General features: G+C 44.4%; 1 protein-coding gene across 13 annotated transcripts in view; it reads left to right on the top strand.

Annotated features, from left to right (window-relative positions):
• SOX5 (SRY-box transcription factor 5) overlaps positions 1-16263 on the top strand; it is a 592640-nt gene that overhangs the window by 566125 nt on the left and 10252 nt on the right. For all 13 annotated transcript variants that reach the window (XM_064734473.1, XM_064734430.1, XM_064734449.1 and 10 more), the window contains 2 exons: positions 10465-10573; positions 11715-11888. In XM_064734473.1, coding sequence (XP_064590543.1) covers positions 10465-10573; positions 11715-11888 — 283 coding nt within the window. The remainder of the gene's footprint in view (positions 1-10464; positions 10574-11714; positions 11889-16263) is intronic.

Raw genomic sequence — 16263 nt, 5'->3', positions numbered from 1 at the left:
TTAAATCCTCCAAAGCAGAGACAACTCTACCTATCTCCCCCCTCTCCTCCCTTGTGCTGGCTGGGAATTGTCAAGTGACAACCGACCAAATCCTTTTGGACAGGAAGCCTTCATCCTGAGTTCTATATACTTGCAAAGCAGGCCTTGTGGTTGGATCAGGAAGCCCATTAAAAGCACTTTGATGGTATGGAAATTCATCTTCATGAAGCACCCAGGCCCCTAAGCAGCATGCTGTTTAGCTGTGGTTACAGATCAGTCATTCACATCGGAGGGCAGTAATTGTGCTGACGGCTTGTTCGGCAGTGGAAGCACATAAAATAATCCCAGGCCCTCCACCATGGCATTGCCAGTTAATCTTCTTTAATACAGATCAGCTGTTGTTCTAACACATGACTTTATGCTGGCTCTAGTGACTCTGCACAGCCTTTTGATTAAGTAACAGGAGTGGAACCATCTGCATTCACTTTATTCTGTTACTTTCCTATTCTTGGGATTCTCCTTATTCCTTCTGTTTTCACTTCACACCCTCAACCTCAGCTGAAGTTTATTTTCCTCTCTAATTCATACCTCCTGCTAGGCTCGTGGAGGGCAGACAGGAGTTCTTTTACAAGGTAGCAGGGAGAAAAAATGGTTTGCTCAATAGAGAATTTTTCTAAAGCAGCTGTAGGCTTTGGAGGTTTGGATACAATTAATGCCAGAACTTTATTGGGGCTCACTGATTTGAATTCGATGATCTCAGAAATGTTTTCCAGCCTAATTGATTCTGTGATTTATTTTAATATGTGAAGTTCATATCCAGACAAACAATCCAACTTCTCTAAAGTTTGTGTATTTTTTGCTCTGGGACATTAAGGTTTTCTTACTAAGAGCAAGATTTGAGAGGAAAGTGAGTATTGCCGTTTTAAATTAAACTTTATTCTGGTTCTCTCTGTTTTCAGAGGCAGAGAATGAGATAGTTGGGAATTTGGTTGGCAAGAAACAGGGCTACAGTTTTTTTACAGAGTTTCCCTTTTCAGCAGCTCAAGGTCCCACTGCAGGACTTAGTGGCAGCCCCTGATCTTTGGAGACATCGTGTCTGTCACTTTTGCTTCCTGACCAGAGACTTGGAGATGGGGGTGGTATTAAGATGTAATTATTTTATTTTATCCTAATATATATCTATGTATTCCTGTGCGTATTAGCGCTTAGAAATGCACATTAGTATTTGTAGGTAACAAACACTTGTTGGGGCTATCCCAGATGTTTCTCCCTTCTTTGCTGCAGTGGGTGGGGTACTTTTGGAGGCCTGTGATTCCCTGTCAAGCTTTTTGTGGCAAGAATTGCTTCTGCAGCCTTCCAGTGAGGGGCCTCTGTGCCATTCCCAGCATTTATGGGAGACTCTTTGTGGGGATTTGTCTGCCAGGGGTAGCTGGGCAGGGTTGGGGCTGGAAATCATCTTTGGGAGTCTCTGTTGAAGCTCTTTGGGCTCCTCAGATGTGTCCTGTTTTCTTGCTGATGTTCCCAGAGGGGTTGATCCCTGTGGAGAGCCAGACATGCCAGCTAAGGCAGGAGTCAGACAGGAATTTTTTGGAAGTAGAGAGAAGCTGTATAAAGGGAGTCATACATAAGAAAATACTTTTAAAAATGGCTAAGATGATTTGGGTGAGTCACTTTTTGGGCATCCAACTTGGACCATCGTGACGGCTTTGATTTTCAGAGGATTACAGTAAAAACTTTGAGCATCACTATGAACACGGATTTCACTAAAACCTATTTTAATTGCAAATGCAGTAAAACATATTTTTACATTACTTTTCTTGGAAACACTTCCTTGTATAAATGAGAAGTGCGTGTGTTTTTGTGGTTTCTTGGAAACCCGAGAGCGTAGCTTTATTTGTAATTGTCATCTACAGTTAATTATAGCTTGATGCATCCCATACATAAACAGTGTTACCTGGGGTAAACAGCATGACAGGCAGGGAGCTCTGGCCTCTCTGCTCAGCCCCAGAACAGGCAGGGAGGTGTACACAAGCACAAAGAGCCAGCAGGGTGTGCATGCACTCCCAGCTGAGTGCATCCCAGTACACCCCCCTTCCCTCACTGGGGCTGAACCTGCGCTGCAAGCTCTCCCTGTTACTGCTTGCAGTGTGTCCTTTTAAAAGGCTCTGACATGTACTTGTGTGCTGGCTTGTGACTAAAGAGCTATTTGTACCAATATTTACTGCAGCATTGCGAGCTGAGCCTATTATTCATGCTTGTGGAGCACGGGGTTCAGGATGCCTTTGCTCCCGTTCCCAATCCCCCTCCTCCCTCCATCCTCCCCACTCGCAGCCCCAGCTCTCCCTGCTCCCCTTAAGAAAGTGCCAAACGTGGGCTGACAGTGACCAATGTTGGCTTAATGTGGATGTTTAATAATGAAAGGAGTGTGTCGGTTCCAGCGCTGGTTACAAATGGCAGGAAGTGTATCGGGTGGCAGCCCTGCAATAATTTTACATCCATCATCCCTCTGATGCCTCGCTGCCTGCCTGATGGATGGGGAGAGCCCAGTTAACTCTTAGGACACCACTGTGATCCTCTGAGCTGAAGTGGATTTAGGCCCTGCTCTCCCCTTGGGAAGAAGGGCAATATTGAGAATCTCAAACCAGCAGCTCCTGCTGCCTTTGAGAAATGAAACACTGCAGTTCACTTTACTGAGCACACATGGAGTAGCTGGTTTAACACATGACATTGAAATTTTTCTTGCAGTAGAGAACTTTGCTTCAACAAGTTTTTTTCCTTCTCCTAATGGTTAGATTTCAACCAGAAAGTCAAGAGAAAGTTGCAGGACAGAAGGGCAGGCAGGAGAAGAAAAGAGAAGGGCTGGCACAGCAGATGAACCCTGTGCTTGCTGCAGACACTGAGAGGCCGTGGGTCAGGCTGGGCTGAGGAACTTGGGATGATTGAAACTGGGACCAATATCAAAATTGGTTTTGCCCAACACAAAGCAATAAACACTTTGATTTACTTCACCTGAAAGTTTAACCACTTATTATCTGTCCCCCCCCCACCTTTTTTTTTCTTTTTTGCCATTTGCTTTGTGGAGCTTGTGTATATTTATATTTACAGCCTCTGCATCTAATGGCCACATGCCTTGTTTTCACAGATGGCCAGTGGAAGAACTCCCCTCCCCCTTTTCCTTTAGCAGAGCCTGCCTTTGGTTTTGCTGCTTTTGTCACAGTGCCACTACTCTCAGTTAGCAAGTGCCTACGCATGGGAGGGAGAGATTCTGCAGGGAGAACTTCTTTTATTCCCCCAAAGGTTTTAGCTCTTCATTTTAAAACACTGCTTTTCTTCCCCTCCTGATTGACCCTCATTTATTAAGTGCCCAGATCCATGTTTTAAAGACAAGCTGTGGATATTTCTGGGTGTCCTTGGTGCCTTGTGTTGGCAGGGACGTATGGGCAGGGTTAGCTAATAAAATACAAAGCCTGCAGAGGGAGGGATGGGTTCTGCCAGTGGAGGTGTGTGTGTGAAAGCCCAGCTGAGGTTCAGGAGAGCAGCAGGCAAGGGGAGAACCCTGGGCCCAGGCAGGTGCTGAACTCCAAATGGGGATTCAGGCTGTGTTCACTCCAAGGGGCAGAGATTGGGAATATTCACAGTGTGGGTCAGGGAGCACTGCCACTGTTTATGCTCCTGTGGAAGTTTTATGAATCCCAATAAAGATGCATCAACTTCCTGCTGAAAGTAAAACTATACAAGTGATGGGGAGTCCTTGTTACGACTTTGGAGCTTTTAGAATCCTTGGGTTTAAGTTCTAAGCTCTGCCCTACAGCCATGAGATCTTATTACTTCCTGAGATTTTTTAATTATTTTTATGTGATCACATAAAAATGGGCTTTCAGCTCATTTGTGGACTCAGCATCAGTACGGTACCTCTCTCCAGTCTCATAGAGGCTGGGCCTGGTTCTTCTGTGGGTTGTGTCCATTTGGGCTCCTGAGGGCTCAGCCTGACCTGTTCAGCAGGGCTGGAGGAAGTGCAAGCAGAGGTACAGCAGCCTTCATCATTTGAGTACCTGCAGAGTTTGAATTCCTTCTAGGGAAAAATGGGAAAAAAGTATTCTGCAATGGCTGCATTGGTGCTGTGCAGTTGACTCACCCATTGTTTATGACACAATTGCCAGGAAAGCAGGGTCTGTGTTCTTGCTTTCTCTTTGCCTGCATGCAGACCCTCCTTCCCAGGAAATCCTGTGTGGGTTGAGATTTTCCTCTTGTTTCACTTTAGTGTGCCACCCCTGTCCCCCAGCCGGTGTTTCCTTTCCAGGCTGATCAGCTGTACCAGCTTTAGACTCTCCGGGAAGCCCCCAGTTAACATTTCCATGGCACATTTCATCCAGAGACCTCAGAACTCCTCACAGTGGTGGGAAAGCATCACTGTCTCCATCCTGTGGAGTTCAGGAAATTAAGGTGCAGTGGCTGAACAGTTCACAGAGAGTTACAGGCCATGTCAGCCCAAGGAGCAGTCTGGCTGAGAAACTGGGTCATGGAACTCTTAACCTATTTGCAGTCAGCAGATTACAACTGAATCTGCTTGAGGTCAGTGCCTCTGCCCATGCTCTAACAACTTCGCTGAGAAGGAAATGGCATCTCAGCATTCTGCTTTCACTCCTTTTCCTTTTTATTCCTTCTTTAAAATACTGGGCTGGGCCAGTCCTGCATGCTTCCCGTCTGCTTGTTTCCAGGCCAAATAATGCACTTTATGAATGAAGTTATTCTTTCATTCTTTCTCAAAGAATTAATTAAAAAAAAAAAAAAGAAAAGAAAAAACAAAACACAAAAAAGCTACCTTAGGGTCCTGACCCTTGCTATGTTCTTGAGGATTTTCCTCTTTTTATTTCAGTGGGCTCTGTCATGCCTTAGGTGCTTTTAAAGATACTGACTTGAGAACTCTTAGAAACTGAAGCCCTGTGTCCACAATACACAACAAAGAGAAATGCGTGTGTAAGTTTCAGCAAATTCCCTCTGTGAATTGGTGTCTGTTCCTGAGAGAACAGTAGTTAAATGTCTTCATGGTCATTCTGATCTTTTCCCCATAACTCCCCATGAGGAAGCTCTTCTGTGAGTCTGTATGACCCTTCATGTAGATTGAAGATCAGGGGCAGTGGTTTCTGGGCATTATTGAAGCAATTTGGGTTTTAATAAGTACTGTAAACCAAAAGGTATGGTTCCAACTGATGTAGCCCCAACTTAGACTGTCATAATTGTGAAAGGAGTACCGTAAAATCAGGAAGAGCCACATATAAAGACTGTTCTTTTATTTTTTTGTTTCTAATGCTGCTTTTAGATTCTGTGGGTGGATTATTCCATGAGAAATAGAGATCTTGGATAAGCAAGATTGAAAGAGCTGAGGGGGTGGTGAATGCATTGTTTCTTCTTACTCAACTTTGATGCAACAACAAAAAAATCTCCCAAATGATAACTTGCTGTGACATTATAAATAATCTTTCATCTTCTTTGGTGGTCCACAGAGTTTATGTAATTGGAAGGCTAAAGCCCTTTTTTGTTGTTTCTTGCGTTTTCATTAGTACAGTAGAAGACTATAAAATTGTGCAGCCAGAAGGGGTTTAACAATTACTGAGTCAACATTTGAAAGCCTCACTCTATTTTATCATTTATGCATGTGCTTTTTATGAGTTTTACAGCCCTGCAGGCGTTGCTTAAGCAAGGTCCATTGCAGTGGTGGATCTATAACTGCTTTCTTTTATTTTGCTCTCCTTGGTACCATGTGCCATCAGCAAGAGTCACAATTCCACACTCATAAAGAAATTACAGGCTTGAGATGGTATTTTTTGTGGAAGATTCAGGAGTGCTAATTTCAGTTACTAAAATGTTTATCAGCCTTTCTAAGGAGCCTTTGGCAAGTCCCATAACGTGTGACTCAGTTTCCCTTCTGGTAAGCAGTTACTAATCCTGCCTTTCTTTGTGAAATGTTGTGGGTAATTCAGTAAGGAGTGAAGGACACTTGGTGACACAGTCAAAGCAGAAATTCTCTTGCAGCAGGTAGAGGTGTGGCAGGATCTGGACCATAGCAAGGCTTGGGCAGAAGGCACAGCACGTGTTGTGGAGCACCATCATGTGCAGGAGCAGAGCCTGCAGTGCAAATAGTCCATCCTGGGCAGATAATCCATCCTTGCAAAGCTCTGGGCACAGCTCTCACTGCTGCCTGCTGTTCCCTGAGTTCTCCCAGCTCTCCACCATCCCTCATGCCTGCCTGCCTCGTGTGCTCCACACTTGGTGGGACTCTGGGGAAAAGTTTAGAGCTCAGCCAATTCTGATGTTTGTTACCACAAGAGGCAGAGGGATTGCACACAAAGATTACCTTTACAAAGTCTTCATTTGTGCTAGATAGAACTCTTCAGCTTCTCAGAGAGCTGAGAAAAATACCACAGGGTTGAATGGATAACACCTTGTGCCACCACCTTGTCTAACAATTCAGTAGGTTTTTCTGTCATAAAGTGAACTTTGATTGTGCAGTCATAGCAATTAATCCGGCCGAAACTCTAAGATCTGGTGCATATTGAGCAGGGTATGTGTTGGAAGGGGTGATATTTACAGGCTCTTGCTGGGCTAGGAGATGTGCCTCAGTACCATAAACCCCAGCAGATGCTGTCACTGGTTCTGCTCATCAATCAAAGATAAAAACTACCTCCTGAAAACCCAAATCTATTTGAACATACTGCCTTTAGCATTTAGATATGGGAAATAGCAGGACAAACTGTAGTTGGAAGGGAAGGGAAGAAATGAGGCACACAAAAGGACAGTAGCAGGCAACCATCTGTTTCTTTTCAGTTTATTATCATTGAGCAAAGGTAGCAGGCTGTGTCCATCTGTGTGTGGGGAATTCCTAGGTGGAAGAGGTGATCAACAAGCTTCTCCTTGCAGTCCCTAGGTAACTGTGTTTGGCTCTTTTTGCCTGGCCCTTCAGTTCCCTTGGGATGTGGAAAGCAGGAATGTGAAGTTACAGTCCTGAACCAATGTGTGGTTATGGTCCTGGATGTGAAGTTATGGTCCCGAACTCCTCCTCTGGAACTGGCTCTTTCTCTGCAGGCATCAGAACAGAGAGGAGAAGTGTTCCTGTCAGGGAAAGCAGGGGTAGAGTGAGGAGAGCAGCCCAGGGGAGAGTCCTGCTGCAATGGCAGTGCAGGCCTGGATATGCCATGGGGAAATGGCTCCTGCCAGGGCACTGCAGGGATTGCCAGGCAGCCCAGGCTGGGGGATGGCTCCAGAGGGGGCAGGGAGCCAGGCCTTGTGCCCAGGCCTTGTGCCCAGCTCTCACAAGATGGCTCCAGAAGAAGCAGGGAGCCAGGCCATGTGCCCACCCTCTCAGGATGGCGCCAGAGGGAGCAGGGAGCCAGACCTTGTGCCCAGCTCTCACAAGATGGCTCCAGAGGGAGCAGGGAGCCAGGCCTTGTGCCCAGGCCTTGTGCCCAGCCCTCTAGGATGGCGCCAGAGGGAGCAGGGAGCCAGGCCTTGTGCCCAACCCTCTCAGGATGGCTCCAGGGGGAGCAGGGAGCCAGGCCTTGTGCCCAGCTCTCACAAGATGGCTCCAGAGGGAGCAGGGAGCCAGGCCTTGTGCCCAGGCCTTGTGCCCAGCCCTCTCAGGATGGCTCCAGGGGGAGCAGGGAGCCAGGCCTTGTGCCCAGGTCTCTCAGGATGGCTCCAGAGGAAGCAGGGAGCCAGGCCATGCACCCAGGCCTTGTGCCCAGCCCTCTGAGGGCTGCAGACCCCTTGGATGGAGGTGTGGGATGCTCCCAGTGCCCCCTGAGCGCTGGTGCTGAGGGAGGGCAGAGGCAAAGCCAGCAGGATGTTTTTGTTCCTCAGACCTTCCAAGGGCTTGCTTCACTTTCATCTAGTAGTGGGAGGAGTTCTTGCAAACGAGATCAGGCTGTTCTACATATGTTTTGACTCTTCTTGTTTTATGTTTCTTCCATGAAAGAGACTGCAACCAAGTTCTTGTCATTTTTAGATCAATGTTTTGTTAAACTACGACAGCTATCCATGACAGAGAGCCAAGTAACTTTTGCAGCTGACCACAAAACTGAGTCTGACTTGTGGTGCTTAGTCATTTCTTATATTTTTTTTTTACATGACATACTCCATGTGTGTATGTGTTTTTGCTCTCTTAAATATAATTAGAGCATTTCTAGGAGTTGTGGTACAGATCAGTCTTCTGTGGCAGGTTAATTTCTTTGATTAATAAAGTTTGAGAAACTCCTCATCACGTTGTGGCTGTTGATGAAACCTCTCTGGTTATACTTTGAACAATTGGGCTATTTTGAGATTGCATGCTCTCTACAGTATTCTCTTCTCTGGTTTACCCATTAGAATTTTAAATGATCCAGTCAACAGAGCTCTTGCTGCCCCTCCAGAGAGTGTCTCCTACAATCCAATAGAAATGATGATTAGGAAATCCTTCATAAAGAAATAAAATACTTATAAAATGTCTTTCAGCCTTCTGAGGTCTGATATAAAATTCAGAAATTCGGAATCCCTTCAAGTTTAGCAAGAGATGGCTGTGTTTCATGTTTCTTCTCCTGGAAGGACAGGAGTGCTCCTTGCTGTTTGTTTTTGCTGCTTTCTGCTGTCTAATATTTAGAATTGCTTGTCTCACAAGCTGAGTCAGGCTCTGACCAAGGAACCAAACCTGGGCTAGGTCAGGCTCTCAAAGAGCCATAGCTGGGCTGTGCCTTGCAGGACTCTAGCATTACTAAGTTGACAGTAAATAGATTTTTTTTTTCTGAGGAAAAACCATTGACTTCCATTATATATCTGCAATTAATTTGGAAGAAATACAAATTCAACTTAGTCCTGACTTTTTGACTTCTGACAGGCTGCTTTGGAAATGAGAGCTGAGTTAAAAATGGTGCATCAAAGAGTTGGGTGAAGCTAAATGCCTGGCTAGTTCAGGCGCTTGTTTGAAGGTTCTCCAGCCTTCCTGGAGCTGCTGTGCCTGTAGTGTTATGGAAACCCTTTTCCTTGGATAGACTGAGTGTGCTGCATGAGCTTTTCCTGCAAAAACCGAGAGGATAACTCCTCTTGCGTGGTTTCCATGCTGAAGTGTCAGGGTGGAGACAAAGCACCAGGAGTGTGAAAGGGATTCACAGTGAAAATTAATGTGAGGAATAGGAAAGTTAACCTCGTGTTCCCTAAACTCTGAAAATACAAAGTAGAGCAGGTTAGCCTTGTTTCTAACTGTTCCTGAGAAAATCTTTGTGCAGTGACTTACATGAATTTGAACCATTCTTTGAATTGCAGATACAGGGACATCTCTTTGCAGGAAGCATTTCTGTATTTGCATTGTTCTCTTTTCTGTTTTCCTGTGTAACACATCCCAGTGACATTATTAGGCTACATGAAACAGTTGCCATGTGGAAACTGAAAGTTTTTTTAGTTTATTGATCTTTCACAGCCAACAGGAGTAGAATAGAGCAAGGAAACAGAAATCTTTCCTTTCAGGAAGAAGCTCAAAAGAATTTTTTCGACTGGAGCCACTTCATTATCATGCCACATCATTTCATTTTCTTAGCTTTGCAAAAGGCACAGTGCCTGAGATTTTGAAATGTTAGTATTGCTTCCCTGAAAGATTTATTTTTAAACATATGATTGTCAGGAAGAAAGAGCGCTCATGAGCAGGAGTCATTGGGAAAACAAAAACAGTTGGAAAATGGAACACCTTTGTGTTTGTAGAGTCAAACAATTCTGGGGGAGCGAGGTGTTTTGAAGAGGACATTGGAATGAATTGCCCTAGCATGTTGTTCTGGCAGTCTTTAGACAGATTAATTGGCAGCACACAGCAGCCTGTTGCAATCCAGGGTTCACAGTTAGTTCTGACCACACGAGTGATGGACGGGGTGTTAGCAGGGTTGGACAAAACAGTCTGGACAAGAACACAAACTGCTGCCCAAGGATCATGCTTAATTCAGGCTGAACCTTTCCCAAGGCCTGAGTCAGTTTGAACTGTAGGGTGTTTTTTCTTGCCCTATGGGCTGCTTCCTAAAATACCGCCTTGTAAAAAAGGAACAGAGCAAAGCCATCCATGTCTCTGTGCTGGAATTGCAGGCTAGAAATAGAGTGCTACAGTAAATGCATTGCAAAAGAGCATGTGTCACCTAAACCTCAGGCCAGCTTTGCAGTCCCAGCAACACAGAGTTGAAGTATTCTTCAGATGTGCAGCCAGTTTTATCATGCCTAACTAAGCCAATCTTTTCAACACTATGGAGTTTGCTTATCACTAGCTAATGAGCAAACTTTGAAAAGGACTTCATGGTAGAGTCTGTAACCCTGTCTCTTCCAGAAGAAGCATTGTTATTTATTCTTCATACATAGCTCAGTAATCACTTGTGTATAGTTATCTAGCTTCCCTAAAAACCTCCTAAATAATGTCAAAACTTTGGAGTTACAACATTTAATTGTTTTCCTGTTCCAAATCCTGTCATTCTGCCCATATAGGACAAAACAACACTGGAGACCCTGACCCAGCAGCTGGCAGTAAAGCAGAGTGAAGATGGGAAGTTCAGCCACGCAATGATGGATTTCAACATGAGTGGAGATTCTGATGGTCAGTACCAATGATTTTCCTGATTTCCAGGTTTGTGTGTGTGTGCCAACAGGATCTGAGGGAGAATCCAGTGCTTTGTAGGTTCATGAGGAATACAAGCTGTTAGCAATAAATGGCTGTGAAACAAGGCAGGAGGAAGTGATTCATCGTGGGGTGTTTTTAGTCTGGAGATGATTTTTAACCTTCCCTCTGTCCACTGAAGGTCCCAAGATGGGACTAAAAATGTATTTCTGATAGTAAAAGGGACTAAAGAGGCAAATTTATGTGGGGTAAGTGAGATCACACAGGGAAGCCATGAAGAGTAGGCCTGATCCTCCATAAGTGCTGTGTGCTCTGCATCTGTGTGGGCTTTACTGGTTTGATGAAGCAAGCACAATGTTTATTTGTTTCTCTGCTGTTGCATATATTGTTAAGGAGATGTAAGTGCAAAAACAGGCAAGTATGTAAATTTTGCTAGTTAGAGAATTGCTTAAGAAGAAATGCCCAGTATTGCCATCTATCACACCCTTTCTGTCACAGAAGCGTGTCACTCTGGTTTTTTAACATTTTCTAAGCCTTCTGATGTTGACATTCTTGTAGTTAACTTTCTCACAAATTTTCTGTAAATAACTCATTGTTTTGCATTCCTTTATAGAAGAAGAGAAAGTTGATAGACTGTTGGTTTGACCAGTGTCACTGGAGAGGTGGCACTGTCACCCTCCAGTCCACTGCCACTTTTAGAAAACTATAAATGTTAGAATCAGAAAATAAACTCCCCTTTTCCTTCACGTTGAGAACAGCAGTGTGCGCTGGTGTTTTTCGTGTCCTACAGTGACAGAAACATAGAAGAAAGGTGACACAATATGACCAGCATTTTGTAAGCAAGAAAGGATGAAAATAAAAAGTAAACCTGCTTGATAAGCATAGATTTGGTTTATGTAATTAAGCAGGAAAAGATGGCTTAGAAAAGCTGTGTAATACTTTGTGTTTGAAAGCAATGAAAACTCCTTGTTGGGTGTGTGATACCGAATTAACAGAATAAATAAATGTGGCAATGTAGGATGTATCAGCCATTACCTGTTGTGAATGGTGCCTCACGGGGCGTGCAGCAGCTGAGCTGGGTGCTGCAGCAGGAGTGCAGCCCGTGTGCCTTGCCTTGCAGGGAGCGCGGGGGTGTCGGAGTCGCGGATCTACCGGGAGTCGCGCGGGCGCGGCAGCAACGAGCCGCACATCAAGCGCCCCATGAACGCCTTCATGGTGTGGGCCAAGGACGAGCGCAGGAAGATCCTGCAGGCCTTCCCCGACATGCACAACTCCAACATCAGCAAGATCCTAGGTAAGAGTCAGCTGGAGCAGGCTCTGACCGAGCTCAGCCCAGCGCCTGACCGGACAGAATTGCTGCTTTTCTCTCTTGCCTTTCAGTCACTGCACCAAGAACAGCGATGGGAGCTTCCCCTGCGTGCCCAGCAGTGGGGATTAACCACAGCCTGAAATATTCTTTGTAATTACTGAGGTTGTGGCAGTTTTTCCCAGGAGGAGAGGAGCCTAGAGTTCCCAGTATTTCCTTTTTAGACATGGGGGTTACGTTTCTCCTTTTCCAGAGAGCAATAACTTGACCAGACTGCCAAAGCTTCTCCAATAGTGGTTAGCCAGTTCATCTGTCAGTTCTCTCAGGCCCTGCAGATGCATCTCAGCAGACCCCACAGATTTGTGCACCTGGTTACTCATTCTAGCATTAATTCTCCTATTTAAATATAGGCTAGCCTGTTAATGGGGAGGGAGTCATAAAGTTCTTATATTTCTGTAGTGTAGAGCTTTAACGCACTCTTTGTTGGTGGCTGCTTGAGGGCCCGCAATGTAATTGGGAAATCAGTATTTGTCTACTTGTAGAGATTGTATTCTTTTTTAAAGGAGCTGTACCCCCTTTAAATTGCTTCATTAGGGTTCGTGGGTTTTCCTTGGAGAAGAATTAAGAGTGAACTTAGATTCATTTCACAGGCAACGAGCTATCACCCAAAACTGATCTTCTCCTACATTTGGTGGTTCTTCATTCTTTGTACACTGAAAAGAATTTTTTAAAAACCCTGATTTCCATATTATCTGCTCTTCACGTCCCCATCAATATTTGTCTCGAGCATCATCTGCTGAATCTCATACCAAATTCTTCCAACTGGTCAGTGTTTGAACAGATTCTCAGGACCATGTTCTGTCCAAAGTTACTCCTCTGTGCTGTGCTGGATGGTGCAGTAGGTGACTAGTGAGGCTCACTGAGGCCAGTGAATTACTTCTCAGCAGAAAAATCTGCCACCAAAATACAGAGATTGTATTTTTACCAATAAAAACAGCTGCAAGTCCTAAGCATCCCTCAGGCCAGTGGCTAAGCAGGGAACGTGTTTACCTGTGCTGCAGATCTCGCTGATTTTGCAGGCTGCTCAAGAGATGCAGTGCAGTTCTAATGGCAGCATTAACCAGCTGCAGGGCTGGTAAATATGCCAGGTTTAGACTGGTCAGAGGTTTGAGGCTTCCCTTGATTAGAGTGGTATTATGAAAAGTTAGCAGGGGGCAAGTGGGAACGAGATAAATTGGTTGGAGAAGCAAAATGTATTGCCACGGATGGCAGATGTGATGATATTAACCCATGATTTAAAGGGTGGTACGAGATGATTAGATTAGTTATGGGAACAGGATTAGAAGGCTAAATTGGCTGTGTTGATGGCAATAGAACCTTATACTGGTTAAAAGTGATTATACTGGTCAGAGGTGTATGATGTGATTAGCCGGAGGACAGGGCAGTAATAGTTTTGGTCTGGTTCTAAATTGAGAGTAGACCTGGTTAAACCTGTTTTTAAGTAATCAGCCTCAGAAATCTACAAGATCATTCTGAATGGCCCTTTTCATATAGAAAGTACAAAGGCAGCTTGATGTTTTCCCTCTTAACTGATTGTTTTGGATAACAACCTCCGACAGCACGCTGCTAATTCATTCTGCTTAAAACAGGCGCTTGAGCTGGGCTGACATTTTACGCAGTCTCTGGGGATCCTGGTTGACATTTTAAAGGGCTTCTAAGCATTTTATAATACCCTAAAATCTGGTTTTAATAAGCCATTCTGCTGAAATTGTTAACATAAGGAATCACCTTTTACTATTTGGCGCTAGATCAGGGAGATATGGAGACATCTTTTTCTGATTAGATATACAGTAGTTGGAGTAAAATGTGCAAATTCATTACAGATCCTGTTGAGGTGACAGACAGTATAGCTGACTCCAAACTCTCTGTTTTGCTGCCAGATATGGGGAAAAGCAAGGTCTGAGACAGTGAAAGATGATGTTTCTATTTCTTTACAGCATCACATTTGATTTTTTTTTTCTCATTCTACGTGTGCAATAGAGAGGGATGTCCTGGCATCTTCCTTCTTGACAGAAACATTACAAAGTTCTTCCCTCAGCTGCAAAAGGCCAGGCTTTTGAAGCCAGCAGGGAGCTGTCTGTTAACTGGCACGGGGTGACCAATTAAATCTCACAGTTCAGCCAGATATTAGGGTGTCCTTATTAGAAAGCCACAATTTCTCCTTCCCATTTTTCCAGCAGCACCGCTACAAGTCACAGAGCTTGTTGTCACTCAGAGTAACTTAGATAGAGTTCTACCAATCCAGGGTCATTTTTATAGTAAAATGAGAGGAGGTGCCCTTCCCAGCACTAGAATTCTCTAGGGATTATGTTTGACACTGTGGTATTATGTTTTGAGCATAAAAATGAGATACACGGATTTGTCACTAAATTCATCTGTGCATACGTTTGTCATCCATCTGTTCACTGCAACTTAAACTTGTGGATAATGGTTTTTTTAGTAAATTGTTAAAAAAGTGCTAAAATGGGACTGCTGGACCCTGTCAATTTAATAATGCATTGTTTAGATATTTCAGTAAATATTTTAATTATTTTCACTGAGAAATCTATGTAAAGATTTTAGGAAAAAAAATTAATTACTAGCTTCAGAAATTCTCTTGGAATGTATACATGTGTTTACATGAATGTGTACACATACCTATACATTATACAAGGGTTTGTCTATGTGAGAATGTTTTTAAACATAAAATCAGCCTGATTCAGGTACTCAGATTGAAAAATGTCAGTCTAATGCACTGAAAGTTAGAGAGTATTGCAAACAGCTGAAAAATCTTGTCAGAGAAACGTGGCTTAAAAGCAGCACGTGTGTGCCTGGAGCACAAGTGTCTGGGCAGGGGTGAGGGCATCTCTCTTGTGCCCTGGACTCAAGGATTTGCCCTCTCCAGATGTGCTGCCAGTCACACACAGCTGTGTGGGCACAACTCTGGCTGCCCTGGCTCAGCTGAGGGGCAGGAGCTGAGCAGGTGCTGCAGAGCCTTTGAATTTGGGGTTTTTTCCCTAAATACTCTGGCCACCACATCTTTGCCCCTTCTCAGGACAAAGACGTCGCTGTTCATACACGGCTTATCTCTGGATGTGAGGGCAGCTGGTACCAGTTCTTCTCTCTGGAAGCCCAGACTGCAGCATGGAATAAAGATCCAATGGGGAAATGGTGTCAGTAATCAGAACAGGCCTTTCTAGAGGGAATGAAAGTGTTTTCTTTCCTGGGGAAAGGATAACTGTGCTCCTTCTACTGTGGGTATTGGGGGTACAGTGGGATAAGACCAGCCTGAGGGGTAGCATGAGCTGACCGTAAAAAATGAGGAACAAGAGGAAGTCAAGTATGACATATGGCATTATGAACCCATTAAATTGAGAAACTATTCAAACATTTTTCCAGTGGGAAACTTGACTATTTTCCAATAAAGTTTTCTTTCTAGGCCACAGGTTTCACAGTTTGAACTATTCCTGTTATTTGAAATGTATCTTACCCTGAAGCACTTCTGTATTTAATGGAAAAATAAAATGGGGCAACTGATTCCAGAACTTTTACTTTCTGCTCCCATATTATATCCTTTAAGAAATATTAGTTTATAACTTTCAGTAGGCAGTTGAAAACAACTTTGAAGTCTTTACTGTATCCCTATCTCAAATATCTAGGTTAGCATAGTCAGAAAACAGGGCTGCCAGCAATGAAGCCATAGTGCAGCTCCTGGGAGAGATATGCCAGTGCCCAGTGCTTTTCCCTTCATGACACAGTAAATTCTTTCAGTTGGGGCTGGCAGTGTTTCCCAGGACTTGGTCTTGGAGTTAAAACCCCACTGACACATCTGGGATAGTTTATAGCTTTTAAAGGCATTGCTTTAAGGTCTTTGCAGGCTCTTGTACCTGACTGCAGAGCATTTACAGCCAGTTCCTCTCCTCACTACCAGCCTGGGAGCCAGAAAGACCCAGTGTTTGTCAGAAGGATTAGGCTGTGGACTTGTGCATATCCAGATCTGATGCCTTGACCCAGCTGTGGATCACAGACAGCAGCCCATGGAGTGGGGCCTTCCATGAGCAGGAGCTGTGTGCAGGCATGTGGCCAGGGGAAAGTGTGGGGCCACAGAAGAGCAGACTCTGTGTGTCCATCCCTCCAAAATACACTGCCTCTGTGTGTCCATCCCTCCAAAACACACTGCTTTCTTTCCTGGAACAAAGTGTCAGGGTTGCCATTGTCGGGATCATGGTTTTACTGCCCACCTGAAAGTCTCTGTAAGGCAGATAAATTTCAGTAAAATACAGGGTCAAAATTTCCAGTGCTGCCTCTCTCTGCATCTTGGCCA

Source organism: Zonotrichia leucophrys, chromosome 1A (genome assembly GCF_028769735.1).
Source record: "Zonotrichia leucophrys gambelii isolate GWCS_2022_RI chromosome 1A, RI_Zleu_2.0, whole genome shotgun sequence".
NCBI lineage: Eukaryota > Metazoa > Chordata > Aves > Passeriformes > Passerellidae > Zonotrichia > Zonotrichia leucophrys.
Note: the sequence above shows the minus strand (reverse complement) of the source record. Positions and strands in the feature narration are given on the sequence as shown.